The sequence below is a fragment of the Mycotypha africana genome (assembly GCF_025528875.1).
Source record: "Mycotypha africana strain NRRL 2978 chromosome Unknown BDF20scaffold_9, whole genome shotgun sequence".
NCBI lineage: Eukaryota > Fungi > Mucoromycota > Mucoromycetes > Mucorales > Mycotyphaceae > Mycotypha > Mycotypha africana.
Genome location: NW_026515733.1, coordinates 787,379 through 814,898, shown reverse-complemented (window position 1 = coordinate 814,898; position 27,520 = coordinate 787,379). Strand labels below are relative to the sequence as shown.

The window sequence follows — 27,520 nt, the reverse complement described above, 5'->3', positions numbered from 1 at the left end:
TTTTCAGGTGGAAAAAGCAATTATAATCCAATTTCTTAAGCTCAATTTCAGAAATAAGAATCCGTTTTCTGCGCACTATAAAATAAAAGTCTTTTCTTTCAATTTCATACTTACGAAACCATTCTCAATATGTCACTATCTACTTTATCTGAAAACGGACATATCGAAGTAGGTCAGGGCCGAGATAATCCGTTGATCAAGATCTACTATGAACTGCACGGGAATGGCCCTGAAAAAGTGTGCCTTATTATGGGTAAAAATTGCAAACAGAAAAATCATGCATACCCAATCCAGCAAGTGGGGGGATTCATTTAGTCTTATTAATCTTATAATATAGGCTTGAACTCATCATGCTTTTCATGGGAGCTCCAAACTAAATATCTTGCTGAGACAAACAAATATACTGTTCTCATTTTTGATAATCGTGGTATGGGATTGTCTGATTCTCCAAAAGGAATGTATACAACCTCTCAAATGGCCCAAGATGTGATCGACATGCTAGACCACCTTGGTTGGAAGAATCGCGTTCACTTAAATGGTATCTCTATGGGTGGAATGATAGCATTGGAACTTGTATCCACTTGGCCAGATAGGTTTGCTTCTTTGATTTTAACAAGCACAACTTCTGGTCGACAAATACCACCGGTAGGGATTTTAAAGAAAGCTGTCATTCATCCTTTTCTTTGCAAAATTACATACTAATATGGTCTTCATCGCTCGATATATCTTTCCAATATGATAGCTTAAAGCCATCACAACACTTACTAAAAATATTTTTGTTCGAGATCCTAAACTGAAACTCGGCTCTTTCATTGAGATTGTCTATCCTCCGGAATGGCTTTCCTCAAAACCTACTGTTGAGGACGATCCAGACGAGAAGTTTGAAACCAACCGGGATATGGTTATTTCTACGGCTTTAGCAAGAATCGAGCGCACTAAGCCGCAGACAATTAATGGAAATTTAGGTCAGATGGCTGCTTGTTTGCGGCATTATGTATCTGACGAACGCTTATTAAAGATCAAAAACTCAGGCATTCCGGTCTTGGTTATCACTGGCACCTGGGATAATTTGGTCAATCCCAAGAATTCATACCACATTAGTAAAGTATTAGAGTGTCCCTTAGAAGTTTTTGACAGCAGTGGTCATGGTATTCCTGGCGAACGACCGTCAAGATACAATAAGTTGCTAGATGAACATTTTAGTAAGGCTTTTAAAACTTCATCAACAGAAAATTAGGTTGATTTTGCTTGAATGTCATTTTGAAAACAGGCCAGTAAATTAGGAACATGAGATTATCGTTATAATGAATAAATAAGAGCTATAACCAGATGGCTCGCTTAAGTTTATATCCCATCTTTTTTAAGACTCCATCAGTTTTTTCTGCTTGCTTGAGACTTATGATAGGCTTCTCAATAATAAAATTGGGGTCATTCAATTTCTTACAAGCCTTAGTAATAGTATGAACGATGTCAAGAACTTGCTGCTTACAAGTCTCTGTTTGATTCTCTGACTCTCCTAGTATATCATTTCTAATAGCCTTGAATGCGATCGTTTCTATGTTTTCAGTTCCAATACAAGCATTATCAGCGCCAAGTTTTTCTTCTTCTATATCTTCTTTTGGTCCCACAACGATGTCTGCTTCGCTTTTATCTTTCCTTAACTCTGTCTTCAACATGTCTTCATTCTCTACTTTAGGTACTGGCTCCTCTTCTCCTCGTTGATCTTTAGAAGTTTTTACAGTATTTGCAAGACTCAAATGTTGATTGAGCATACTACCTGTGTTCCACCGTTCTGACCCACCATGACGCTTATGACACACGACAAACCCGTAATTAAAATCCTCGGATCGAGAAGCAGGTGTCAAAGAAGACAAAATGTATTCACCAATTTGAATACTGACAAGTGTGTCAAGGCTGATTCTTCGGAATTGAATGACTTTCTCCATTTTGTAATTGTAACTACAGACATATAAAGCCTTCTCCGTTAGTAGAACAATTTTTTCTTCAAAATGCTTTTTGGCAAGTTGTTGTTCTCGATAGTGGTGGGCGGTTTTTCTTTTAGGGCCAAGTTTAGCAATAATATTATTGACAACAGCTGGGGAGCGTAAGGTCCAACCTTTAATGCGTGTTTCGTCGTCAGCAATAACGATATCACTACTAATATTGACTATTGTACATATACAGAATGGATTAGTAGCGGTTCATAGTAATTGTCACCCCTGAGGAAGAAGGTTTAATCTTACTAGCTTCGGAACGGATCTTGAGCCATCTTTTCTGAAATCCAGGTTCCGCTGACATCTTTGTACTTTGAAGTACGTGTCGGAATATTTCTGCTTTATGATATCCGAGTATATAATCTACTGTTGCCTGTCTCCAAAAATCCTTGACAGTGTTGTAATACATTCGCGCTAGCGAATTAGATGCATCGTTCATCATACCAGTTATATTTCTTTTGCCGGTCCTACCAAATTTTAGGGTTATAAGCATGCATATTTGAGCATGATTGGGGGGTAAAAATGTACCTTGTAAAGTCGCTTTTGAGAGCACTAGTACCGGCATACATCTTTGATATCATATCACCATTATTCGCCCAAGCTGCCAAAAAAGTTCAGTCAATGATGCATTGATTATAATATTCTGCCTACTTAACGTATCGAAAATGCTTACCATTGTTAAAGGCCCTCTCAAAATCATTATAGTATCTAATTCCTTGCTCCGGATATTCTGAAATACCAAATCGCATCAATTGAAGGTTTAGAACAGTTCTACCGAAGGCACTCTGCATATCGAAACAGGACGATTGATAATTACTGCTGAGGAAAGTTTCAGATTGTGTTATGCAAAGATTTGTTCCATATTTTTACCTGCACAACATTGGTACGATCCAAACAATCCATACAATTCTGTATATAAAGCGATAATGGTTAAAACACTTCAAGCCCATAATAATGGGAAGATATGGTATATACTTACTGTTCTAAAGACCCCTGTTTGCTCACTATATACAGTATTCTCTATGCCATCATCGCTAAACATTTCCCAAAAGTATCTTGTGCCAGTTCCCAATAGAAGCAACATTTAGTATATCGTTATATGACGTTCCTACATAGCGAGCTCAACATTGCTCTATACTTACTGCATTTTTGCAAAGTCGTCTTGCAAGCTTTTACTTAACTTGCTTATATTCTCAAACTTCATCCCTTTCGTTTCTTTATGAAAATCGAATTCAACGTACCTAAAACCGATATTGTTAAAACATGTTGGTAAAACTGGGTCCATGCGAAAGCCCTCCAGCATCGACTTACTTCACATTAGGCTCTGCTAAGTCCTCTACATATCGTCTATACTGTGCACCCACAATTGCCTCTCTTCCCACCAACTCAGTCAGATTAATTAGAGTCAGATTACCGTACAAACAAATTTGCGTATTGATATGCTTATGAAAGGCCTCTTTAGTTTCATTCTCTGTCCGTTCCATCACGGGTATTGGGTGTAAACTATAAGGCGACTGACTCCAAAATAACGGAACTAATATGAATAATGTGAGTACAATCGTGCTCAGATATGTTTGGAAATTATACTTTACTTGAACCTCTTATTTGGATAAAGGATGCAACATGAGTAACATTATCTTTCTAACCAAAATTGAATGCCCAAGCGATTAGCTTAAGTATCATTGGTCATTTTCTTCTTCTTCGGCCTACCTGAAATATCACTGTCTGCTCAGTTTCCACATAATTGGCAGTTTGACCTTCTTCATTTACGCCTCTTCTTTGATATCGCATACCTTCCACATCATATTGAATCAATTTAAATGTTTCACATCAATCAAATTTTGTTTAAATTTGAAAATGTAAACCAATTTAGTGCATACCTGCCCTTTCTCGACTTCTTCTGGATATTAATGCAAAGTCGAACCCATATCCTTCGATTTGGCATGATTCAATGTGGATTGTTCCTTGCATGATCGGTATAATCCATTCATCAAGCTTTTTTTTAAGAAGTACTTTTAACGCCATGAAGGATGCACAAATATAGTTTGTCCGAATGCTATTAAAATACTCACTTCCTGTTTGATAAAGTCTTGCAACATAAACTCATTCCACCAGAACCGCTTATCTACTTTTTTCCAAAGTGGTATATTTTCATTCGCATATAAAGTAGGTTCAGCTTTCTTTCTTTTACTGACTCTCTGGAAACTATTCGTAAGGTCTATATGAATGAAAATATTAGTCCAAGTGAAAATAAACATCTTTGAGGGCATCCGAAACGAGATGGTATTACCCAATGTGGTTGAATATAGGAACATAGAACTACTAAGCATTTCGACTATTTGTTTAACTAAGCGTTTTTCGAGTATTTCATCTTCGTCATCCTCATAGCTGTCGCTTTCGCCTCTTTCTTCATTATCTGACGCAGAGGTTGAGACAGAATATACAGATGGGGATCTGCTTCCACCACTACTATTATTTTTGATACTGTCTTCCGTCGACGTTGCATTTATATTTGACGGCTGCAATACAGCTGCCTCTTCGTTCATTGGAATATGGTAATCTGTCGACAGTTTGTCTAAACCATTATTATCACTGGCTGACAATATTGTGTTACTACTACTTTTAGTTTTTGCAAAGGTACTCTTGACACGATGAATAAACGACTTGGATTGTGTCAGGTGAATAGGTCGTTCATACTTTTCAGATGCTTTTTCTTCATCAATTTTTTTGACTTCCTTATTTTCAATAGGGAAGGTCTTTCATGATTTTAGCATGGTTTTCTGGATGACTTCAATGTAAGAAATAAGCAAAAACAAGGATGATCATACCCTGAATTGTGGATTGTCTAATAGTTGACAAGCTTCATGGTAATTGAAACTTAAGCAAAGCACACCATCGATAGTATAAACCGGGTTCTCCATCAACCGACCCTTGGACTGCAAAGATGAGATAACGATCAGGTATTTTTCTTATGTTTGTGAATGATATGCATAAAGGCTGTCAGCTTTATTCAAACGCCACCACTTAAAGAAAAGATAGTCGCTTCATCATACCTTTGAAACCTTCTACAATCCCTACAACACCGAAAATGTCATATTTTCGACATTTTACGTTTTTATTATCAAACTCATCTGAACAAAATAAAAGGTGAGAAAAGGTACCCTTTGCCGTTGCACCTAACGTAAGCATGGTTTAGTACTTTTGCGAGTTGGTTTCTGCCCTTCGAAGTCAATCTCCACAATAGACTCGTTCTTGACGAGAACGAACGACTCAGGTGTAACATACAGTGAGACTACTTCTTTTGTATCCATGAACAATATTGAAAATGTTGTACGGAGAAAGCAGAAGAGCAAAAGTAATGACAAAGAAGAAAAAAGAAGGTCAAAAGTCCAAACCGGCACCTTTAACCCTTATTTTTCCTTTTGTGGTAACCAATCAATTTGGATAAAAGTGGGCCGTTTTGCATAAATCAAATTGTTATAGAGTGTCCGAGGCTGTCTGACTCCTTATGTAACTTATCTTTCGTAAAGATATCCTTATATAATAGCTCTCTAGCCCGCTGTCTTCTTAATCGTTTTTTAAATTGCTCTACCCAAATGCACTTGCTGCAAAGGCAACAGTGCATTACACTTGCCGTTCAATAAGAGGTTATCCACCAACGTATTATTTGAACTGTTTCTGTTATTCTAGAGGCTTTCTGTAAATTTTTGTTAATTCTGATGTATAAATTGGTTAAAATAACACTATTTACAATTTTCAGCTTTATGAAAGCCTTAGATGTGTCAGTCACTACTTTGGCTCGTACGGACCTCATAAAGGGGAGGAAACACAGCTGTTTGAGATTTCAACAAGACTGCTGGAAATTATACTGACAATTTCCGGATATACTCTTATCCTCGGACGCCAGTTGTGTTAATTGTCTGAAGCGCCAATGTCGCGGTCGAAATCTTTTCTTTTACGGTTGAGTAAACGCGCTTTCTCCATTGAATAGAATAACTTAGAATGCTCAATAAATAGAAAGAAGGAATATGTTTAATTGCTATAATCTACATCCTATTGCATAATTAATTTCGTCCCGAGAGGAGCGAAATAAGTTGGCGCCTACACCATTGCTTAAGCTCTCTTTAAAATAACCGAAAGAACTGCCCCTTTAAGTCAACAAAAGATCTCAACATAGCCTCCATGTCCTGAACATGCTTTCTCAAGATTATTCTCTTTGGCAAGATTTCAATTTTTAGTTTTGGTACCCGCCATTTTACTACGTTTAAACATGTTTTTTATTATATAATTTTAATCCCAATGGGCACACAGATAAACTACATATCAGAAAATTGCCCGGGGCAGCTCGAGTTGAGAATAGAGCGATGCATAGTGTCGGTCAGGGTGCCGTGGTGGGCGAAAAAGCATACTATCCAAATGGAGGGAGGGGGAAGGGGCTAAACTAATCATTATAATTGGTAGGCTAAGACTTTTGAGCGCGGTTCGGGATCTTGCTTAATTAAGCCTGGGCGAGCACCACAATTATAACTTCTTTAAACACCAACACCGACCGAGAACCACCTTGATAGCGGCATTAAAAAACCCTAGGAAGCAGAGAGAAATTTTTTTTGTATTTAATTCACGTACTTTATTAAAAGTAACTAACAACGGACAATAAATTAAAGGCCACCCAGCAGGTGTGACAGGAAAGTTGTATCGTACTCTCCTGAAAAGACAGCGCTGCTTTCTTGCTGCGGTGGTGGACATCAACGAGTTTAAAACCTCAAAGGTGGGTCCCAAATTGCCAAATCAAGTGCCCTTCTCTAGAAGTAATGTCATTTTCGTAGGTTTGTAACAATTGTAATGGTGTCGAAATGAAAGAAGTACGAATTTCGAACGGCTCCAGCGTCTATGGTACCAAGGCCTGCAAAACCTGTGGTATAATATGGCAAAGAGACGTCAATGCGACCAAAAATATGCTAACTATTGCAAATTCCGTATGGGAACACAATGGCCGCCCCGACATTTTCTCTCGCTATCGCCATAACGAAAATGGTGCTGCAGGTTCTATACCGACGGCTTAAAGATTTTTACGCGTTTTGGTGAGTTCATCTTGTGAAATTTGTCACTGTACATTTCTGAGGTTTTATTAACTGCTGCTTGACGTTACTACATACTCAAACAGGGTAGATATTCTGTGCTTGAGTAAGAGTAGGTCGCACATTTGGCATTGAGCATTTTGACGGAAAAGGTATGATCTGAAAAACTATACTTTTCATCCAAAATAATTTTTTAAACTAGTCTGGATTTGATTGTAAGATAGTTTCAATTCGATAGCCATTTCGTGCGAAAGTCAAGCGAAAAAACAGTAGTTTTATTGTTATTCTGTACTTGATGTGGCATTAAATTGCTCCGTTATACTCAATACACATCAAACAAAAATCGGAATCATGAAAACGCTTGGTAAAAAGATCGTATTTTCATTGCTTCTTGCAGTAAAGAATATCATAATGACCTTTATAATCAATTTGAGGTATGTTGTGAGTTGTCTTTCGCTTTTTGGCACGTATTTTTATTATTATTTACCTGGTCTGTAGAGTAAATCAATAGGTTGCTTTAATTTTTCTTTTTCATCTTGCTCAGTTGGCCAGAATCCATGAAGGGCTACCTCATCGCTCTCACCACCATCCAAATAAGCAACCTCCACAGGCACATCAGTAGCCTTGCTTAAAGCAATAATTTGTAAGTGATCCGATTCTCTTCCGAAAGCTTCAACATGCATTGCGCAGAATTGATCGATAGAGACCAGCTCATCAGTTAAGAAAGGTTCATATTCGGCAGCGTGAATACGCAGGTAAGCTGATGTGATGAAACGGAAAAAGACAACAATAGCATTACTAACCTCATCAGTTTGGAAACTGACGAGAAGCATATCAGGATCATGCTGGTTCATGTTTTCAAACGTCTCTAAAGTAACTTCATAAAAATCTTCAAATGCCATCTTATCGAACCCACCGTTTTGCAAAAAGTCAATAGATTCTTTTAAGAATTTATGACGGGCATCAAACAAACGTTGATCATACATGGCGCTTTCAAACCAAGCAAAGGAGAATGCTATGAACCATACGCTAGCTATTTAGAATCTTATCGAGTATCATGATGATCGTAAGTGTTATTGTAAGTACCTCTAAAAAAGCAGTTACCTATTTATATTATGTTTCAAGTTAATAAAATATACAGAAGTATTATCACCTGTTTTGGATACAATTACCATCACCACGGCAGCGTCTTATTTTATCGTGTGAGTTGCGCAGATTCTATAATTTGAAAAAGAACATTACTCGGATTTTTGCCTTCATCAACTTGAAGAGTAACCCTTACTTGAATTTTTTTAATGAATCTTTCATTTGACTGATACTCTTCAGTTAATGTTGAAATATCACTTATTTGAAGAACCAATGGCATCTATCGTGTTGCTTTCCCTGTTAGTTTATTTTTTATGGGGTTCAACAAAGTGTTCTCTAAGAGTCTAAACATCCTACTTTTTGGGCTTCTTCATCTTTAATATCCTGTTCAAATCTGAGAATTTGCTCGTCCGTGAGTTCGAACGCATTGTCTGCATTACTCAAATCGTTCCCCTCAGGCATTGTCTGTCTTCAACTATAAAGTAAGTGGGAAGTGAAAACGAACGTGAAGAACGAACTGGGAAACTTGCATGGTCTGTGACTTCATGCATCGCCAAATTGCATAATTAAGCTCCAACCTTAGAATAGCGGCAACCTGGTCTCCTCCTTCCGAGATGAGCTTACAGGAACAGCAAGACGATCGTTTCAAAACATCTTCTAACACTACTGGCGCTCTGACTGGCTACGTAAGTACGGTATTACTTAGTTTCTTTTAAGTTGTAGTTTATTCATTGGCGAATGGCAATAGATTCTGGAATCTCTGAATAAATTGGTAGTATAAGCAACGTTCTACGTCATCTGTGTAGTTCGACGTATAACTAACCATTATAATATCCAACAGCAATCAAAAATAGAAGAACATTGCAGTAGCGTTGATGAAAAATGTAAGCACGATATCGACCATTAAAGTGAACGCCCTTCTGTGCTTATTCAAAACTTACCATAGGCGATAACATCATGAAGCGTCTCAATACTCTCGAACAGAATTTAGAAAGAATGAAGGACTCAAATACTAGCAAAATTGAAGAAAAATCAGACTGAATCTGCAAAACAACAACACTCTCATGTCACTTTTACGTACAAGCATTAGTTATTGCATTGATTTGTATTGTTTACAAGTTTGATGTGGAATAAAATACTTTATCAAATATTAATGCCTTAGTTGTCAGATTGAACCCATTCAACATTGGCAGGAGTCCATTCAGTGAGTTCACCAGCAGCACCGAACCATAAGCCAATTTCTTTTTCTGCAGACGCGTAAGAATCAGAACCGTGAATAATGTTACGACCGGTTGAGATCTGGTTTACAATAAGCGGCAGAAAATCAAAGTATCAGCACGATTGCAGCCTATTTTCAATAGATCAATTGTTTATTTTGCACAGACTTACAGCATATTGACCACGAATAGTGCCAGGAGCGGCTTGTAAAGGATTGGTAGCACCAATCATTGCACGGCCTTGCTTAATGACATCCTTACCTTCCCAAACCTATTTTTACGTATATTAATGAAAGCCACAAATGCGTTATCGGGCAGTTGCTTTTTCAAGAAAAGAATGTGTTTCTTACCATGGCAATGACGGGAGTACCACTAGTCATGTAGTTAACAAGTCCACCGAAGAAGGGACGTTCCTTGAGATCTTCATAGTGCTTTTCAGCCAATTCCTTTGAAGGAACAAGTGCCTTCAAGCCAACAAGCTTATAACCACGTTCTTCGAAACGGTTGATAATTTTACCAACTAAACCGCGTTGAACACCATCGGGCTAAATGTGTAATATTTATTTAAGTAATGCCATTTTAATTTGAAATGCTTATCAATTCTGCACTATTACCCACCTTAATAGCAATGAAGGTACGCTCGCTGAAAGTACCTCTGTCAATTATAGTTTGCATGAGTTTTCTATCTGTAAGCTGGTACGTTATAACAATGTTCGACTTACTCAACGCCTGCAATAGGTTTAGAATCAGCAGAAACAGGTTCTATAATGCCGAAAAAAAAAGAAAGAATCAGAAATATACTCAATGCCTATCAGATATTTCTGAATGTTACATTACTTTGCAAATAAGCATAAGAGAGGGCACTTGCAGTAATTACACCAGCAGTAACCATGGTAGCCATACGACGAGAAGAAAGCGAGGCTGTAGCACGAGAAGCAGTATTAAAGGCACGGGCTACAAATCGTTCATGGTTTAGTTACACTTTTAAATCCTATGCTTTTATGTTTAATAGCAAATCAAATCAAATTAAATGATACCCTTAACAGGAGAAGCAACACAAGGTCTGAGAGCTGCAGCATATCGAAAAGCATGAATGTTAGTGAATTGTAGGACTTGATGGGCATTTCTCCAAACTATTCATACCGAAACGAGCGGCGGTACGAGCGAACATGTTTGATATCAATGTGTCAAGGGGGAAAAGGAAAACAAAAAGTAGAGTATCAAAACTTTAGGCCCCGTTTATACTCATGAACCACTGTGGTAAGCTAAATGCCAATTTTGTGCTGCCTTGATGGGGACAAAAACCTTAAAATGCCAGGGGCTTTTCTTAAGGTAAAATGATTGAAAAGTTAGAGTTTCTCAGTTCATTGCATCACACAAGATCTCATTTCCCCAGAAAATAAAGGCAGCAAGAGGAAGTTACCATAACTGATTCTAGGTTGCACGCCGAAAACTCAGAAAGGCATCTTATTGACAGCCAGAACCCAATTGTCTATGCATGTAGTGGCTTTTACTCCCCGAGAAACATAAAAAACCAAAGAGGCAGTGACGGTTTTTAAGCATTGATTGAACCACTTAAAATTTTTTTGACCGCATGTATAATTCACGCAGACGCAGGACCTTTGATTGTTCTTTCCTTTCTCTTTCTCCTTTGAGAGCTATATATAGTTGAAAATGTCTGCTGAATACGAGGGTGCTATTGGTATTGATTTGGGTACTACGTAAGTAATTTGAAGTAGGCTTTATGCTTAATAACTGTGAAGAATAGAGACATCAAAATGAACATCTTTCTAATATATCATTGCAACCTTTGTACAAAAATCAATTGAATATATTTTGATTTACTATCTTTCAACAATTTAATATGATGGTAACAGTTACTCCTGTGTTGGTGTTTGGGAAACCGAACGTGTTGAAATTATTGCCAATGAGCAAGGTAACCGTACCACTCCTTCCTACGTTGCCTTTTCTGATAACGAACGTCTTGTCGGTGATGCTGCTAAGAATCAAGCCGCTATGAACCCCAAGAACACTGTTTTTGATGCCAAGCGTCTTATCGGCCGTCGTTTTGATGATCCTGAAGTCAAGGAAGATATGAAGAACTGGCCTTTCACTATTGTTGAAAAGAACGAAAATCCCTTCGTTCAAGTTGAATTTGAAGGTGAAACCAAGACCTTCTCTCCTCAAGGTAAAATATTGATTTAAATGCGAGTAAATCATGCAACGTTATTAATCATTAACTTATTTTAACTTTATAGAAATCTCTTCCATGGTTCTCATCAAGATGAAGGAAATTGCCGAAGCCAAGCTCGGTAAGAAGGTTTCCAAGGCTGTTGTCACAGTCCCTGCCTACTTCAATGACAGTAAGTTACATTTTCTTTGCGGTTTGTTGAATGATAGAAGAATTTGATGATCTTATATAACCATGGTTTACAGGTCAACGTCAAGCTACTAAGGATGCTGGTACCATTGCAGGACTTGATGTTCTCCGTATCATTAACGAACCTACTGCTGCTGGTAAGGATTATGCTGCAATAATTTTGTTTTGGAAGAAGTTTGATTAATTAAGGGATTATGGTATATGCCTGATATAGCTATTGCTTATGGTTTGGATGCCAATGATAAGAAGGAACGTAACGTTCTTATTTATGATTTGGGTGGCGGTACCTTCGATGTCTCTCTTTTGACCATCTCTGGTGGTGTCTTCGCTGTTAAGGCCACCGCTGGTAACACTCACTTGGGTGGTGAAGATTTTGATAACACTCTTGTCAACCACTTCGTTCAAGAAATTAAGCGTAAGCACAAGAAGGATATCACTGGTGATGCTCGTGCTCTCCGTCGTCTCCGTACTGCTTCCGAACGTGCTAAGCGTACCTTATCTTCTTTGACACAAACCACTGTTGAAGTTGATTCCCTCTTCGATGGTGTTGATTTCCAATCTAACATTACTCGTGCCAAGTTCGAAGAAATCAACTCCACTTCTTTCCAAGGTACCATTGAACCTGTCGAACGTGTCCTCAAGGACGCCAAGATTGATAAGAAGAATGTTGATGAAATCGTTCTTGTTGGTGGTTCTACTCGTATTCCTAAGATTCAATCTCTTCTCCAAGATCTCTTCGATGGTAAGGAATTGAACAAGTCCATCAATCCTGATGAAGCTGTTGCCTATGGTGCTGCTGTTCAAGCTGCTGTTCTCACCAACCAAGCTGGCAATGAAAAGACTCAAGATCTCCTTCTTTTGGATGTTGTTCCTCTTTCTCTTGGTGTTGAAATGCAAGGTGGTATTATGGCTGTTGTTGTCCCTCGTAACTCCCCCATCCCTTGTCAAAAGTCCAAGGTATTCACCACTGCCGCTGATAACCAAACTACCGTCACCTTCCCCGTTTACGAAGGTGAACGTTTGATGACCAAGGAAAACAACCTTCTCGGTGAATTCTCTCTTTCTGGTCTTATTCCCGCTCCCCGTGGTACCCCTGAACTCCTTTGTACCTTCGATCTTGATGCTAACGGTATCTTGAAGGTTACTGCACAAGATAAGACTACTGGCCGTAAAGCCGATGTCACCATCTCCAACTCTACTCGTCTCTCTGCTGCCGAAATTGACCGTATGGTTGAAGATGCTGCCAAGAACGCTGATGCCGATAAGGCTCGTGAAGCTGCTGTTCAAGCTAAGCAAGATCTTGAAGCTTACGTCTATCAAGTTGAAAACAACATCTCCGATCCTAATGTCAACATGAAGCTCCGCCGTGGCGATCGTGAAGCCATTGAAACTGCTCTTGCTGAAGCAATGGAACTTTTGGAAATCTCTCCCGAAGATACTAAGGCTGATGATGTGAAGGCTGCTCAATCTAAATTGAAGCGTGCCTCTACTCGTGCTTTCGCCCACGTCTACTCCCAACGTCGTTAAGCTATTTGTTTCTCATTTTTCTTTTTGAACATGTATGGATTGTCTCTTTACAACATGGCGTTCAACCATAAATAATGTACATTGTATATCTCTTCTCAAATATCGTATTCAAAGGAGTTGTTCTCTTTTTTTTTTTATTTCGTACTTGTTTATATGTATAAAATATCTGTTTTGCTGGCATTTGATAACTTGTAAAACTTATAGTTGTATATTTTTTTTCCTCTCCTACGGTTTGGTATTTCTACGGTATATAGTATTAAGTTCGAAGAAGCAATTTCTAACAGTGATTGAGAAGGTCGAAAGAGAAGTTAATTCATAGTATTGAATTGAAGGGAAAAAGAAAGGGAACACATAGTAAAGGGAGGACATTCAGAATTGTTCATTGGGAGCATCTGTTTATCAGAGAAGAATATCAGGTTCATCCTCAACTGTACCTTTTCCAGGATCTGTGTATCAATTTCACAGGGCTAAATTTGATTTTATTGTGCTGTGCTACTTGAGGAGAAGTCAAATAAACTTACATGATAGGGAACAAGGTTTAACTTATAAGAGCTAAATATATCTGATAAGACATATAAGTTTCATTTACGTAGCCTTAAATCATACTTTGAAGATAACCGAAGTATAAGGGTTTATTGCTATCGTGTCGAAAAAGATTGCCAATTTTTCTTAAATTAAAATTAGTTTTAAAGGCAGGACAACGGATTTTGAATAACGCACTTTGCGATCCAGTCAACGTCAGGACAGACTGTGTCCTTCTGATCTACCTTTTCAAAATTCTACTTAATAAGAGCATACGTTTGGTTTAGTAAAAGAAAACTAAAAGATTTGTTTAACTAAGTTGTAAAACGTTACGGAGCGTTTTCATTGCAAGTTCACAGTTGCCACAATTTACATAGCACATTTAATTGAAGCAGTACGCTTAAGTTCTTCTTAGAAACACATATAGTGAGAATTTAGCAATTGATGGGTTTTTGCAAACTCCCTAAAAATGATTTTTAATATTCATAGAATGATAGCATACAAAACTCAAAGGCAGAAATAGCTTTCATTATTTTATTCAAGAAGGCAGGGGCACGTAATGTAAAGTCAAAATCCAGAGCTGCCTATATTTTTTTTGAGATCCCTAATGTTCATATATACGAGAGTACAATGTCAATAGACAGCACGTACATTCTACACCATGTATTCAGGGTATGAGGAGTAATATTTGGTGAGCTTGAAGGAGTACGGAATACAGAGTCACGTCCAAAACTTGTTGTAGTTGAGGAGTTGAAAAGGACTGAATATCATTAACTCGGGCCACTGAAATGTATGAAAACAATCTTATTACGTGATTTAAGCTTCATTTTCTCTGTTCTTCACGATACACATTTCATACATTCGGGGGTGAACACGGACAAAAAGAAGGGAGATCATTAGAGGGGCTGCTGTTAAATCGTTCAAAGCTTATATACCTCCAGAGATCGTCTTCTTCTAACGAAAACAGCATTAACATTTTGATACTCTTTCAATTCACTATATTACTCGAAATGAAAAGCACCTGCACTTTGCCTTCACTATCTGAGGTTCTAACTCTACCATCTGTATCTTGTCAAAGAGGCCATTCAAGAAAGACATATGTGCATCCATCACGAATAGCTCACAATGAGCAGTTTGCCTATAGTCCCTGTATATACGATGATGCTCCATTAAGCAGCATGACAGCAGATCAATTTTTTGAAGATGACGAGCCTGTTAAGAAGCGGAAACGAGCCACACCTTCACAGTTACATGTACTCAACAGCGTGTTTGTTCGAACACATTTTCCTTCTACAGAGCTCAGAATGAAGATAGGAAAGCAATTGGGTATGAGCCCTAGAACCGTGCAAATATGGTTTCAGAATAAACGACAATCTCGGCGAACAAAAGAAAAGTCTTCCAATAATCAGCTTATGTCACCACCTATATCACCATCATTACAACAGTCGTCTTCTTACTTCCACACTATTAGCACCCCCTCTTCTTCTTCTTCTTCAGCTTCCTCGCCCTTATCTGTTCCAGTTATAACTCCACCAACAACAACAGGAGTAGAACAATCGCCAAAGCTGCAACAATATCAAATTCTTCCCACACATGAAGAACACTATCAACCATATCGTCAATTAAAACCATCTTTCATCTCCCTTCCACCTCTTCGGTTTTCTAAATCGTCGGCATCTCTTTTGTCCCCTTCTTCGATAATGAGTGCAAGTCTTGATTCAATAAACAGTTCCATCTTCTTTCATAATTGAAACAAAGAATAGTCATACCTGCTTTATGATCATATACTGGTGTTTAATTAAAGGTCATTCTTTTACTTTTTTTCATAGATATCCTATAGTTTCTCCGTAAACGTATCTCTATTTTCTATATTCTGTCCTTTCTATGCTGTAGAGTTTCTTCCCCTTTCCACAAAATCTTTTATCTTGGTGACTTTAAAGATATTGATATATCCAGTTACTTTTAAAAGACTTATAAAAAATAAAATAAGACAGTAAAATGACCAGATACAACAAAGATCTCTTTGTTCAAGTTTGTTGAGAATGATACTTTTATATGAGAAACGGGGTTATTAATGGGTATTCAACTATTAATACAACGAACTAAAACTATCATGAGAATGATAAGATCTTAGCCGCAAACGGGTGTCAAAGTAAATGTGTATCAGATTGTCAAGCAGGTACTGAAGTCGTTCTGTAGTTGAAGACGTATAGTAGTATCTTATATACAACAGATATCACTCATGTCAATAATTATTGTCTTGGAGTAAGCAATATCATTCAATAAATTGGTGTCTATATGAGCTCGATTCTGAGCTATCATATGCAAGTATCAAATAGTGATCCAACAATTGGAAAAATATGCGTTTGAATATGCCACAACTGCAAGCATAGCATGGAATTATACTTTTCAATTACAATCACGTATTTTAATTTATAACTCTCGGCATACTGTTTCTGCTCCTTGCTTTTAAGTAATAGTTCACTATATTATCGATGTCTTTACTGATAAAGAGCTACCTCATAAGGATTGATATATAATTAAACGATTTCTGAGAAAAAGGATGTGAATTCTATTCTTTCAAATTTTGTTGAAAGGTTTGTGCTGCTAAACGGTTACTAAGAAAAGTATCCTTTAGTGTTAAGCTAAACTGAAGCAACTTTTATCACTGCACGCAGATGTAACAATTTTAAATATGAGTATAGTATCAGAAATTGGGTACGAATGAGTTATAGTGCCCATGTACATCATTGCTACAAGACTTTAAATTCGATAAGGATGTTGATATACCTTCGATTTACGAATGATATCCTACACTTAACTAACAGTCTTCATTTTTCTTTACTAAATACTTGTTTGATTTGCATTCTATTTTTAGTTAGTCATATATATGCTCCTTTTGATTGAATATGGCTTTTTCTCAGTATTAAATCTGTTGACCCAGCAAGCGGGGCCGATATCACTGCTGATTTTCTGCTAATCTCTTTTCGGCTATTTTAGCAGAAGTAATGTAATCCTTTCGTGGGCACAACGCTGATATATAATTTATAGAATAGCAAATACTTCTTCTCATTTACTTTTGGCGAAAATTTTAAAATATAATCGACATATTTGAGGATAATTTAAACTTGTTATGGAAGTTCTATTCTGTAAGCAATGCAGATGCAAGATTTGCACAGAATAATAAATAGTCAAAGCAGCATATAATGTGGTTCAGAAGTAGTTCTACTAATCTTAATTGCTTTTTAGATAACCAAGCCACACATATTCTACAAAACAGAATACATCTGTTCAACTTGTAGCTTAAAAAACCAATTAATTTAAAAAAACTTACAATAAATAGAGAGAGGGCATATTGTGTTATAGAAGTCTAAAAAATTAATTTTGTGGTGTCTCTATCGTACGCATTACTTAAGACGAAAGAAAAGAAGGTCCTTTGAACCACAGACTGGTATGTTTGGTTAGGCGAAGCTATAAACAACAATAATTGACAAATTATAGTTTTTCAGTTAGCCCTCAAGTCGATTTTCAGTTGTGAAGAAGATCATGCCGAAAAAGGGCTAAATTTGATATTGTTGTTCGTTTCGGAAAAAGATTCCTTTCATCCACGTGTAAATTTGGCTGTTGAAGTCTGGACAGATGGATATAAAGAATCCATTTATATAGAGCGAATAAAGCTGCTTTAATCCGACTATAACCTATGTAAACAGAAACTAAATGCTCATTTTGAAGAAAAGATAATTTATTTGAAGGTATATGATTCTTGTTGTGGACAATTAACAAATTTTATAATAAGTAGACGAAAGGTTGTTAGCCGTTTTTCGTATGATTTACCTTGCTCCAGTGTTTAAACAATGTTCCTGAGTTTAAATGATTTTGAAGAAAACCAAATAATATTTAATCGAGCATAATTCAGTCAGGGATCCAAATGTTCTTTTTTTATTTGCGAAATAAGAACATAAATACTACCGTAATATGATCACAGCAATAGCTGTTTTTGACTTCGATTGGTAACGCATTAACACTAATAAACTAGCAATCATATTATTAAAATGATTGCTTTGATTCTCGAACCTGTTGAGCTTGGAATGTTAAAACCTAATCCATTTGCTCAGGACTGTTATTGAGCAGGATAGCGACGTTTGGACCATTCAACGTTTATCGCCACAATTATGGGAAGAGGTTTGCAAGAAAAAGAGTGAAGTGCAATGGACTGATTTGATGTAAGATAGGCAACGATGGCAATTATATGTAGTAATAGAGAAAATACTTGACGTGTATATGCTTGACAAATAATGCATTCTATAAGGGATTGGGCCTTATGTAAACTGCAAAACTATGGTATCACCAAGGACGACATTGCCAATAATCTGAAAGAGATCCCTTTTGTAAAACAGCATTCAATGCATACACAAAATGATAAAAGATAAAGTGTGATTAATTTAATCTGATCGGTTTTTTTTTTTTTTTTTTTTTTTTTTTTTTTTTTTTTTTTGGGTGAATAGACGAACGAGATGCGACGTGTATTGTTGGACTTGAAGGAAAGACATATCCCGGTTATATTATTATCAGATGCCAACCGCTTTTACATAGATGCAATCTTAACGGTAATGTATTCATGACACTCGTAGTGCTACATATACAGTGAAATGAGAAATAATTTTGAATAGAGAATGGTCGTACTAATAACAATAAGCATTTTTTGCCTTTTTTCGATGGCAATGAAACATGTGTGTTTATAGAGCGTTGGTGTCATAGATTGTATCACAGAAATTGTTACCAATCCAAGCTATATTGATGATCAGGGTCGATTACGAGTTCGGCGTCATGTTCCAGTCGATGCACCTCAGCATAACTGTCCAAACGAGTGTGCTGCTAATTTATGTAAAGGTCAGGAAATGGATCGACTTATAGAGAAATATAGTAAAAGGTTTGATCTGGACCACTCCGATAATGCATTCAAAGTCGCCTATGCAGGCGATGGCAAAAATGACTTTTGTGCGTCTACTCGATTGAAGCCATGCACGGACATTTTCTTTATGAGAAAGGGGAAAGGATTGGATGATTACTTGAATAAAAGACCCGAAGAAAGAAACAAAATCCGCTCTATGGTGGTAGACTGGTGGACCCCCCAAACTGTCATGGATGTGATGCCGAAGTATTTTGACGGTACATTTCGACCACAGCAGCAGCTTTCCCGAGGAGAGAGCAACGAACATTTAGCGAATGAAGAGCATGAAGAGAAAGCCACAACAGCTTTCGATACAACGTCAGCAAAGATTTCTGATGCAACAACGTGCAAAGCATGAAATAATAGATAGGACAAGTTCAGAAGCAAAGAATCAAACATAAGCCATAAAGCTATCAGTGTGATTGGTTATGACTTTCACTCCTTATTTTGCTTTCCATCTTAATAAATACATGACTACATTATGAACAGAAAGAGATTACCATCACCTTTTATGAACTTATTCCTTTTGTAATCTTTCAAAAAAGTAGGCAACAAAAATCGAATATGTAGTAGATTATCACTGAAGATGAAGATGTGAACGAAGCCACAATTAAGCAAGAGCGCTTTCCTACTATTGCAAATCTGACTCCAATCCGAGCATGCTATATCCGCTATAGTGCGAAATAGAACCTACACTTGGTTTAAGACGATTAGTAAATAAGGTTGATTGATGGTATTGAACAGTCCGCTGCATATGACAAGTGAACTACAACTGAGGATACAGCTTTTTCCAAGACTGAAATTCAATTAGGTCAAACAATCTTCCTTTGCTTGTAAATCTTGCCAAGTGTGTTTGGAGTGCAAATTCTCAATATAGACGAATAGAATGTTCAAAGTTGCTCACTGTAATTCACTTGTGTTAATAATTGACTATTTTCTCTAATGAGTATACATGCGTTTTATTTCATCCTTAATTGTTCGTTCAATACAAGAAGGAAATGTGTTCCGCTTTCTCCAATTTTAAAACAGTATCATATCTTTAAAATTTGATTTAGATGTTGGAGGGATAAAGCATCTAAATTTTCATAGAAAGAAAACGAAAACAAACCGTTAGTTCCTCAAATCTATAGAACAACTAACAGAGAAAGCCTTAATAATGAAACTTACAACGCGGACGGAAGCACCGAAGGTCTTGGGAGGCAAGTTCTTACGGAAACGAGCCTTAACAACACCACTTGTACCGTGAGAGCGAGCAATGCGACCCCAGATGACACGGATCTTGGAACCATTGACTTCACGTTGAGCACGATAGACATAAGCGACACGCTTACCGAGATAGAATTGGGCATCCTTGGAAGTTTGACAACCTTCAATTTGGATGAGAGAAACGTTGGGGTTTTGGTTACGCTTGGCGCGTTCGTAACCCAAGACGCGGCCCTTGCTGTACAAACTGTTGACCAACAAAAAAGATATAAACGATATTAGTTGCAGAGTCCCCAGTCGATTAAAAGAATGTTCCGGAAAGTAGAGTGGAAAGGATGGAGATGCAATCAAAATAACATAGTGAATTATTTTTAAGCAAGCTTCAAGCATTGTTAATACAAAAACTGAAGTTCTGAAATCTGCAAAGACTGGTTCAATTTGAATATAGAGAGGCAAGTTTCGTCTTGCCATTTTCTCCTTTAACTTTTGATTGTAATTGTTGATTGTGTCGACATGAAATAATCTGTTCATCCATCATGTATGTGTATCCTCTGCTCTAGGATCCTATACTACAAAGCCCTCATACATCCATCCATCCATCCACATTCTACATTTCCTTAATATAAACATTACCGGTTGGATCCAGACATGTCTAATGTTAGGTTATGGAAGAGGAGGGTAAATTAAATTGCGCTGCTTCGTCGTTAGCTTACACCTCTCGCAATTGTTCTTTTGCCCTTTCGCCCTTCTCCATTTTCTGTGCGGTTTTTGTTCCGTTAAACGAGCTCGCAGCGTAGGTTTTGATTTCCGAGCCGGTGAATTTTACACATTCCGGGATTTAACTCCGAAATTTGTAGAAGGGAGCATGAGAATGCTCCTAGACAGGTAGGCATAGCACTGTCATGGGCGAATTGGAAGTAAAGCAAGTGCCCAAGACCAGCAGAGTAGCAACAAGCTTGTTCAACCGCAGGCTGCAATGCTTTTGTATGAGAATCTGCTAAGTGAAAATAAACTTTTCAATGTGGTGATACGCGTATGCAGAATGGCTTTTTCTATGCTTTAGGGCAGCTTTCCTTGTGTCTACTTCTACCAAAAGCAGTTCAATTCAATATTGAAGAATTTAGAAACCTTCATTGGTCTTTTTTACCAAAGAATTGGGGTAGGCAATAATGAAGCTAATATCTAAAGCTGTAAGCAGAATACTTTGAGAGTGAAATTCTATTTACTCATGGTCAATTCTTAGCGTTTTGCACGTCTTATGCGCATCAACGTTATAGTTTGTCTTTCGAGACTGATCCATGCTTTCATTACTTGCGAAAATAACATAGCAAACCATCGGAAAGAGAAGACCGCTCTTTGAATTGTTTAGAAGACGTTTGCTGAAAGAGATGTCTGACTTAAGACTGGAATTACTTTCTGTAGAACCGACAAGTCTCCTGTTGAAGGGACCCAATCACTTTCGTTGTGGCGCTTTGTGTTTGACGGCAATGTCTTGAGCATTGTGATACATCTTTTCGGCCGCCATTATATCGCGATTGCAACAAATACTAACAATTTTTGCAAAAGAGTATTTGATGGATTTCTTTCCCTGTTGTATTAGCACGGTGGTTTGTTGAATCCGACTTATCCACACGCGTTACATAACAATACACGAATTACTGTAAATCAGAATTTTGAGCTGTGATTATGATTACTGATGCAATTGAATACATTACCTTTGACTTACAGAACTCATCAATATCTAACATTAATACTAGCCCTTGTTTTTCTTTATTTTTTAGATGGTTGTATATTTTATTCGAGACATCACCTTGCAAATCTTTAAGCAAACCTGCGCTCTGTCGGTCAGCCTGTCATTAAATAGTACCAGTGGCATTTTTGACGTATCGTCAAGCTCGAGGAGTCCTTTTGTACGTATTATGAGAATGCCTATAAAATATAATACATTATAACAGTAGCGCATACTGTACGCACCTTTAGGATCATTTTGGTAAATACAATGTTTGCAGTATACCTTCAGTTTCAAATAGACATAAGCAATGTTAGGAATACGTATTTGTTGATCCTTTTTTATTGATTAGAGCTTCAGCTTCGTAACAAAGCTTGGACCGTGTCATTTGATTCTGCTAAAGAGTATATGAATCTAAAGCAACTTTGTAAGAAAGAAAGAAAAATAGAGAAATAGTGAAAGTAGTATAGCTGATCTGAACAGCAATTTATCACTCTACTGCTATCTGATGTATTGGAATGGCGTAAATGTTATCTGTTTCAGTATGCTCAACAAAACCTGCAATTGCAGAACTTTCCACTAGACAGGTCGATGTTGTAGCCTTTAGAGAAGGGCTCTCAAGGAAGAGAAATGTGAAAAGAGGGTTGTCCAAATTGTTATACTTCCAGTCATAAAGGTGTTTTGGACTGAAAAAATGCCACCAGTCCAGTTTTATTCTAGAAAATGTCCAGAACAAACACTGGCCTATCAGATCTTCAAAACAGATCTTGAAAACGTAAAAGCTTGGAGACAAGAGTTAAGCTAGCAATGCAGATTGAAAGTTTGTATATTATAACCGAAGGATTGGAAGTTATTAGTGAAGGTACTTCGTGAGCAGCTGCAACTGAGAAGACTCAAAATGAAAAGCAGCGATCTATACAAGATGCTAGATGCTCTACGATGCATGTAGTTGCAAAATTTAGCGCGTGATAACACCCCTTTTTCTTAAAAGCTTGTTTTAGTTTACAGGATCTAATGTATTGATCAAAGCAGTAGGAATGGGTGCGAAATAAAATTTCTGATATACAATAAAGGCCATTGCATATACACTGTTCTACAAAAGTCGAAGAGTGGTTGAGTCGAGCATATTCAGATTGAATGCTACTTGAACTACACATCAGTAAACAAAATGATCGCACAGGAAAGTTCTCAAGCCCATTTGTATCGCAGCTTCGATTATATCCAAGGGTATTACGATAAAGAACAGAATATTAATATTTTGGCGAGCATGTATTTTTGTATCTTCACGGGTACGTCCTTCAACCACCCGTGAAGTAAAACGGCGTAGTTCAGAAATCTTCACATTTCGATTAACTTAAAAGAGCTCTTATTGTTTCTGCCATGGTTCATGATCATTTGGAGTAGTATTAACAGTGTTTATGTGACTTACTTAAACAGTTGTCAATATTGTTAGACAATTTATCAATGCCACCAAGGCAGATATCAACGTCAGCCAGCTGATTTTAATTCTTTGCAGTAAATAGAAAACTATCATGCGACAGAGCGTGGGTCAAAGTAAGTTTAGAAGGTTCAATTAATAGTTACCTTTTGTTGTTGGAAAGCCTTAGGTATGCCTCCTTCAATGATGTGTTATTCTCGCTGTAGCGACTTTTAACTCATTAGGTCGTCGCTCCACTTTCCCCTAAGGCCAAATGCAATAATGAATCGACGCCTTTCAGGTCTTCTTTGCTGCTGCTCCCCTTTGAAATAGCCAAAGGTGAATACACAGCAATCCCCCTTGCAAAATTATTGCCAAATTAAGAGCTATTTTCAATGGTTACTATAAATTTTGAACGCGCTTCAGCTAGTAATTCTTTCATAGTGTTTTATTAAAGCATTGAATTAGAATATTTAATTTAGGCATAATATATATATCGGATACTTCTTAAAATACATAATAAGAGATGTGTAATCGGGTTCCAGTCTCCATCCTATCAGACAATGAAGCAATCAGGGATACGTATATATTAGTGAGAATGCATAGTATGCTTGGAACAGAGATGCAAATTTGAAGTGCACAAAGGTAAATGAGAAGCTCTGTGGCATATTCTCGTTTACATAATATCCCATAAATCTTCGAATGCACAGCAAACTTTGCCACAAGCTACAGATGCTGATAAGGCATAGCTTGAAATGCCTAGATATAGAATCAAATAATTCAATTACCGTGTATAAACGAATGTATTGACCCTTTAGCTTTTTCATGAAAGAATACTCATCTGTTGTCATGTCCTTTACCTATCTTTTCGCTGACATATCGATCAGCAAATGTATCTGGCCCTTTTGCCATTGCTCCTACTGCAATAACCACGGGTTTTCCGGGGGGTATCTCTTCCGCAAAATATTTGTACAATTTGACTTTGCGTGCCTCGCATGAAAGAGCTTATAAATCACGCACAATGATTAAAATCAGATCAAAAATTATAATTCCTCTTTTACTCAAAATTCATCAAATTTGTATGCTTACCAATCTTTTTACAATCTTGAGGAAAATATGTCTCTAAAGGTGACTGTAACACTTCTAATAGCTTTTTAGTGGTTCCTTCGTGTTCACTAGTAATGCTGCCTCTCTCTAATAATTGAACTTATTTTTTAAGGTTTTGACAGGTACATAAAAACAGGTTCGTTGTCACGAAAAAGACACAAAAAGTTAAAATCGAATGAGCATGTTGTACGTCTTTCACCTTCAAAAATCCTTTCGTTACCCATTAATCCCGAAAACCGCTTAATTGTTCTGGGTATACGACATTCTGGGTTGATGCGGATGACAACTCCATTTGCTGTATGAATAAAGACCTAGATTTTTGACACTTTTCAGTTTCCAAGTAAATGTGATCGTGCATCAATGATTGTTTTTACCTCCAAGTGACCTGACTTGTTCAATGGACTATCTAGTAAAGTCAACAAGCACTAAGAACGAGGAGCAAATGCAAGTTAAGTACATAAGTTCAACCGCTGTCATCAAAGCATTTTGGTACCTGATGAACAATATCAGGTCTAGCATCTGCAATATCTCTATTGAACCGTCTTAAAATAGCTTGATGCTCGTCACAGTTTAACAGTTGCATTTTCTGATAGGGTGCTAGTCTAGCTATTTCTAATGAAGCATTCTCCAAGACAATAATCACCTTTTTCCCGGATGACTCGTTATCTACCTGGCCAGGAGCTTCGTCACGCCATGAAGTATCTTCTTCCGGATCCATAATTGTTAATTTTGTCTCTAAAAAATGAATGAGTTTCGCTACACGTCAAAATTTTTACTATACAATTAGAATAGTTTAACAAAGAATGAAAAAGTTCGATTGTGGAGGAAAATAAAGAGATGGAATGATGGTTTTCCCAAATGCAGAGATGTTTGAATTAAAAATTAGTCCTGCGTCGTGACTTTATTCTCTTGGGTTGAATTTTGCCTTTTCTTTCTTTTTGCCATTTCGGGTAAAACGGGGCAAAATGAGGGGGTGGGTTAAAAAAATGGATTTGTAATTCACTCGTTCGAAATTTACAAACCTCTCAAGCTACAGACTCAACCGCCCTTCAAACAGACACGCATTGCATTCATTTTTCATTATGACTTCAAGACTACTCACGCATTTGCCGAAAGTGGTCACTAACCAAAGCACGGCATTAAAAAACGTACTATCCCCTGTGTTTAGAAGAGCAGAATCTACCATCGCACAAACATCAAAGGTAAGTTGATCGAGTAGAGACTTTTCTCTGCTTTTTTATCAGCTGCTGACATAGTAAACAGTGCCGCAATTGATATTAATTATATATCTTTTAATGATATTATATCTTGTGTCTTCTTTCAACCATTGACTTTTCTCCCAGACTTCGACGCTGGGGTATCCAACTATTGTCCAGGAATACTCGAAAGCTTCAACAGGTCTTTGTAAAATAACAACTCTGGACAATGGTATTCGAGTCGCTTCAGAAAATACACCAGGCCATTTCAGTGCCGTAGGCGTATATGTGGATGCGGGCAGTCGATATGAGACAGCTGCTAACCGTGGTGTTAGCCATATTTTAGACAGATTAGCTTTTAAGGTAAATTTGACAAAACCTACATTGGAGAATAGGATTGTATGCAATAAGGATAGACTGGAACAACTCAATTGTCGATCTTCTTTCCTTTGACATGAATTTCTGTTGGTAATAGAGTACAACCAACCGCTCCGCAGATCAAATTGTAGCCGAGTTAGAATCATTAGGAGGAAATATAATGTGCTCTTCATCGCGAGAATCTATTATGTATCAGTCAGCCATATTTTCTCAAGATCTCAAGCGAGTTTTATCATTATTTTCCGACGTAGTAACCAAGCCGATCATTCATGAAAGCGAAGTTGAAGAGCAACGACAAACAGCCTTATATGAAATCAACGAGATCTGGTCGAAACCTGAGATGATCTTGCCTGAAATTTTGCATACCGTTGCTTATGAAGGAAATACCCTTGGTAATCCTTTACTTTGTCCACCTGAAAGCTTGGAATCAATGACGCCCGATCTTATTAGGACTTATATGAAGACCTGGTATAGACCAGAACGCATGGTTATTGCAGCTTGTGGGGCAGAGCATGATCGTGTTGTTGAGTTGGCAGCTCAATATTTCGGTGATTTACCTGCCTCTGCTCCTACTGACAACTTGGATTCCGTAATGACACATACAGAAGCAATAAAGAGACAATTTGAACAAGCTCAAGAACGAAATGGCTCACCATTATCATCATCAGTAAACAACTCACAGGGAGGCAAGACTGTCAAAGGCCTTGTCAAAACAATATTTGATGACATGAAAAAGAAAAAAATAGTAGAGGATACGCCATACTCCATAGCAACAAAGCCTGCTTCTTACACTGGCGGTCACTCCTTTTTGGAAGCAGGAGCTGAATCACCTCTCACTCATGTATATCTCGCCTTCGAGGGTTTGTCTATTGATGATCCAGATATTTATGCCCTTACTACATTACAAATATTGCTTGGAGGTGGTGGATCATTTTCAGCTGGCGGACCAGGCAAAGGCATGTACTCACGTCTATTCACACATGTTCTCAATCAGCATTACTGGGTTGAATCGTGTCAGGCGTTTAACCACTGTTATACCGATTCTGGCTTATTCGGTATTGCAGGATCGTGCCAACCCGAATACGCCAATGCCTTGCTTGAAGTTATGTGCCGCGAATTAGATTTGGTCTCCCGAAATGATGTAAGCCGGTTTTCAGTGACGGAAAGCGAGTTGAATCGTGCCAAAAACCAATTGAAGAGCTCGCTACTCATGAATTTAGAAAGTCGTATGGTACAATTGGAAGATTTAGGCCGACAGGTACAAGTTCATGGAAAGAAGACGGGTATTGACGAAATGTTGAGTAAGATTGATAAAGTGGATGTCAAGGAGTTGAGAAGAGTAGCAAGTCGTGTGGTTCGTGGTGCAGTGCGTATGTCAAGTGGTGGTACAGGAAAAGCAACAGTAGTTGTGCAAGGAAATCTCCAGGGTTTAGGAGATGTCAATGCTACTATTGAAAAATATGGTTTAGGTAGCGGAAACTAATTTTGGAATGATAGATGATCGAACCAGCAACATAGACATGTCGATATAAATAAATTTGTAACAGTATAGCCCGTGTGTACTTATTTTGCTTTAGGGGTTTGAAGCATCCTCTTATACATAGACTTTTTGTAGTTTTAGAACATACACGATTGTCTTTTTCTTTGCTAATTTATCTTATTCCTTCCAAAGTGAAAATCGTCTTGTCCATGTCTTTTTTTAGCGCACGTTTAGCGGTAAAAATCCAGAAAATAG

At 37.5% G+C, this 27,520-nt stretch overlaps 14 protein-coding genes across 14 annotated transcripts; 9 read left to right on the top strand and 5 right to left on the bottom strand.

Moving 5' to 3' along the window:
- Positions 1–129: 129 nt before the first annotated feature.
- On the top strand, positions 130–1,237 carry BDF20DRAFT_824952 (Alpha/Beta hydrolase protein; the record flags this gene model as incomplete). Its single annotated transcript, XM_053077937.1, has 3 exons — positions 130–253; positions 338–645; positions 743–1,237. The coding sequence occupies 3 exons, from the start codon at positions 130–132 to the stop codon at positions 1,235–1,237; spliced, it is 927 nt and encodes a 308-aa protein (XP_052933522.1).
- Positions 1,238–1,278: 41 nt separating this feature from the next.
- Positions 1,279–4,928, bottom strand: BDF20DRAFT_697238 (Sac phosphatase domain-containing protein). The gene is made up of 14 exons (XM_053076060.1): positions 4,823–4,928; positions 4,318–4,725; positions 4,067–4,212; positions 3,875–3,989; positions 3,705–3,787; positions 3,587–3,635; positions 3,306–3,528; positions 3,137–3,235; positions 2,974–3,049; positions 2,865–2,903; positions 2,668–2,779; positions 2,523–2,595; positions 2,244–2,461; positions 1,279–2,167 (listed from the first exon to the last, which is right to left on the bottom strand). Exons 2-14 carry the CDS (start codon positions 4,538–4,540, stop codon positions 1,320–1,322), a joined length of 2,304 nt encoding a protein of 767 aa, XP_052933521.1. The 5' UTR covers positions 4,541–4,725; positions 4,823–4,928; the 3' UTR covers positions 1,279–1,319.
- Positions 4,929–6,805: 1,877 nt separating this feature from the next.
- BDF20DRAFT_886285 (uncharacterized protein) lies at positions 6,806–7,073 on the top strand. The gene has a single exon (XM_053081975.1). It carries the CDS (start codon positions 6,848–6,850, stop codon positions 7,055–7,057), a length of 210 nt encoding a protein of 69 aa, XP_052933520.1. The 5' UTR covers positions 6,806–6,847; the 3' UTR covers positions 7,058–7,073.
- BDF20DRAFT_697034 (peptidase C65 Otubain-domain-containing protein) lies at positions 7,048–8,906 on the bottom strand. Its single transcript, XM_053076059.1, has 6 exons — positions 8,516–8,906; positions 8,355–8,438; positions 8,245–8,290; positions 8,159–8,176; positions 7,560–8,087; positions 7,048–7,488 (listed from the first exon to the last, which is right to left on the bottom strand). Exons 1-6 carry the CDS (start codon positions 8,618–8,620, stop codon positions 7,454–7,456), a joined length of 816 nt encoding a protein of 271 aa, XP_052933519.1. The 5' UTR covers positions 8,621–8,906; the 3' UTR covers positions 7,048–7,453.
- On the top strand, positions 8,773–9,199 carry BDF20DRAFT_915525 (uncharacterized protein; the record flags this gene model as incomplete). The annotated part of the gene is made up of 3 exons (XM_053084330.1): positions 8,773–8,848; positions 8,965–9,042; positions 9,105–9,199. 3 exons carry the CDS (start codon positions 8,773–8,775, stop codon positions 9,197–9,199), a joined length of 249 nt encoding a protein of 82 aa, XP_052933518.1.
- A 51-nt stretch (positions 9,200–9,250) lies between these two features.
- BDF20DRAFT_886269 (nucleoside diphosphate kinase) lies at positions 9,251–10,762 on the bottom strand. The gene is made up of 8 exons (XM_053081974.1): positions 10,519–10,762; positions 10,413–10,445; positions 10,213–10,329; positions 10,098–10,137; positions 9,994–10,030; positions 9,726–9,920; positions 9,548–9,646; positions 9,251–9,457 (listed from the first exon to the last, which is right to left on the bottom strand). The coding sequence occupies exons 1-8, from the start codon at positions 10,544–10,546 to the stop codon at positions 9,317–9,319; spliced, it is 690 nt and encodes a 229-aa protein (XP_052933517.1). The 5' UTR covers positions 10,547–10,762; the 3' UTR covers positions 9,251–9,316.
- Positions 10,763–11,049: 287 nt separating this feature from the next.
- On the top strand, positions 11,050–13,282 carry BDF20DRAFT_824920 (hsp70-like protein; the record flags this gene model as incomplete). The annotated part of the gene is made up of 5 exons (XM_053077933.1): positions 11,050–11,096; positions 11,253–11,563; positions 11,634–11,738; positions 11,812–11,892; positions 11,970–13,282. The coding sequence occupies 5 exons, from the start codon at positions 11,050–11,052 to the stop codon at positions 13,280–13,282; spliced, it is 1,857 nt and encodes a 618-aa protein (XP_052933516.1).
- Positions 13,071–13,895, top strand: BDF20DRAFT_886265 (uncharacterized protein). The gene is made up of 2 exons (XM_053081973.1): positions 13,071–13,749; positions 13,804–13,895. The coding sequence occupies exon 1, from the start codon at positions 13,317–13,319 to the stop codon at positions 13,599–13,601; it is 285 nt and encodes a 94-aa protein (XP_052933515.1). The 5' UTR covers positions 13,071–13,316; the 3' UTR covers positions 13,602–13,749; positions 13,804–13,895.
- A 919-nt stretch (positions 13,896–14,814) lies between these two features.
- BDF20DRAFT_805128 (Homeodomain-like protein) lies at positions 14,815–15,237 on the top strand (the record flags this gene model as incomplete). Its single annotated transcript, XM_053076489.1, has 1 exon — positions 14,815–15,237. A coding segment is annotated over one exon (423 nt), but the record flags the coding sequence as incomplete, so codon positions are not given.
- Positions 15,238–17,856: 2,619 nt separating this feature from the next.
- Positions 17,857–19,113, top strand: BDF20DRAFT_838047 (putative phosphatase-domain-containing protein; the record flags this gene model as incomplete). The annotated part of the gene is made up of 5 exons (XM_053079114.1): positions 17,857–17,894; positions 17,920–18,027; positions 18,114–18,192; positions 18,310–18,411; positions 18,547–19,113. 5 exons carry the CDS (start codon positions 17,857–17,859, stop codon positions 19,111–19,113), a joined length of 894 nt encoding a protein of 297 aa, XP_052933513.1.
- Positions 19,114–19,806: 693 nt separating this feature from the next.
- BDF20DRAFT_824901 (ribosomal protein L35Ae-domain-containing protein) lies at positions 19,807–20,348 on the bottom strand (the record flags this gene model as incomplete). Its single annotated transcript, XM_053077929.1, has 2 exons — positions 19,807–19,830; positions 19,923–20,348. The coding sequence occupies 2 exons, from the start codon at positions 20,346–20,348 to the stop codon at positions 19,807–19,809; spliced, it is 450 nt and encodes a 149-aa protein (XP_052933512.1).
- A 1,609-nt stretch (positions 20,349–21,957) lies between these two features.
- On the top strand, positions 21,958–22,636 carry BDF20DRAFT_838045 (uncharacterized protein; the record flags this gene model as incomplete). Its single annotated transcript, XM_053079113.1, has 5 exons — positions 21,958–21,999; positions 22,042–22,114; positions 22,231–22,319; positions 22,364–22,462; positions 22,529–22,636. The coding sequence occupies 5 exons, from the start codon at positions 21,958–21,960 to the stop codon at positions 22,634–22,636; spliced, it is 411 nt and encodes a 136-aa protein (XP_052933511.1).
- An 893-nt stretch (positions 22,637–23,529) lies between these two features.
- Positions 23,530–25,079, bottom strand: BDF20DRAFT_696950 (Alpha/beta knot methyltransferase). Its single transcript, XM_053076058.1, has 6 exons — positions 24,705–25,079; positions 24,586–24,636; positions 24,432–24,522; positions 24,194–24,310; positions 23,965–24,108; positions 23,530–23,863 (listed from the first exon to the last, which is right to left on the bottom strand). The coding sequence occupies exons 1-6, from the start codon at positions 24,927–24,929 to the stop codon at positions 23,781–23,783; spliced, it is 711 nt and encodes a 236-aa protein (XP_052933510.1). The 5' UTR covers positions 24,930–25,079; the 3' UTR covers positions 23,530–23,780.
- A 668-nt stretch (positions 25,080–25,747) lies between these two features.
- BDF20DRAFT_886251 (peptidase M16 inactive domain-containing protein) lies at positions 25,748–27,474 on the top strand. Its single transcript, XM_053081972.1, has one exon. It carries the CDS (start codon positions 25,946–25,948, stop codon positions 27,266–27,268), a length of 1,323 nt encoding a protein of 440 aa, XP_052933509.1. The 5' UTR covers positions 25,748–25,945; the 3' UTR covers positions 27,269–27,474.
- Positions 27,475–27,520: the final 46 nt, after the last annotated feature.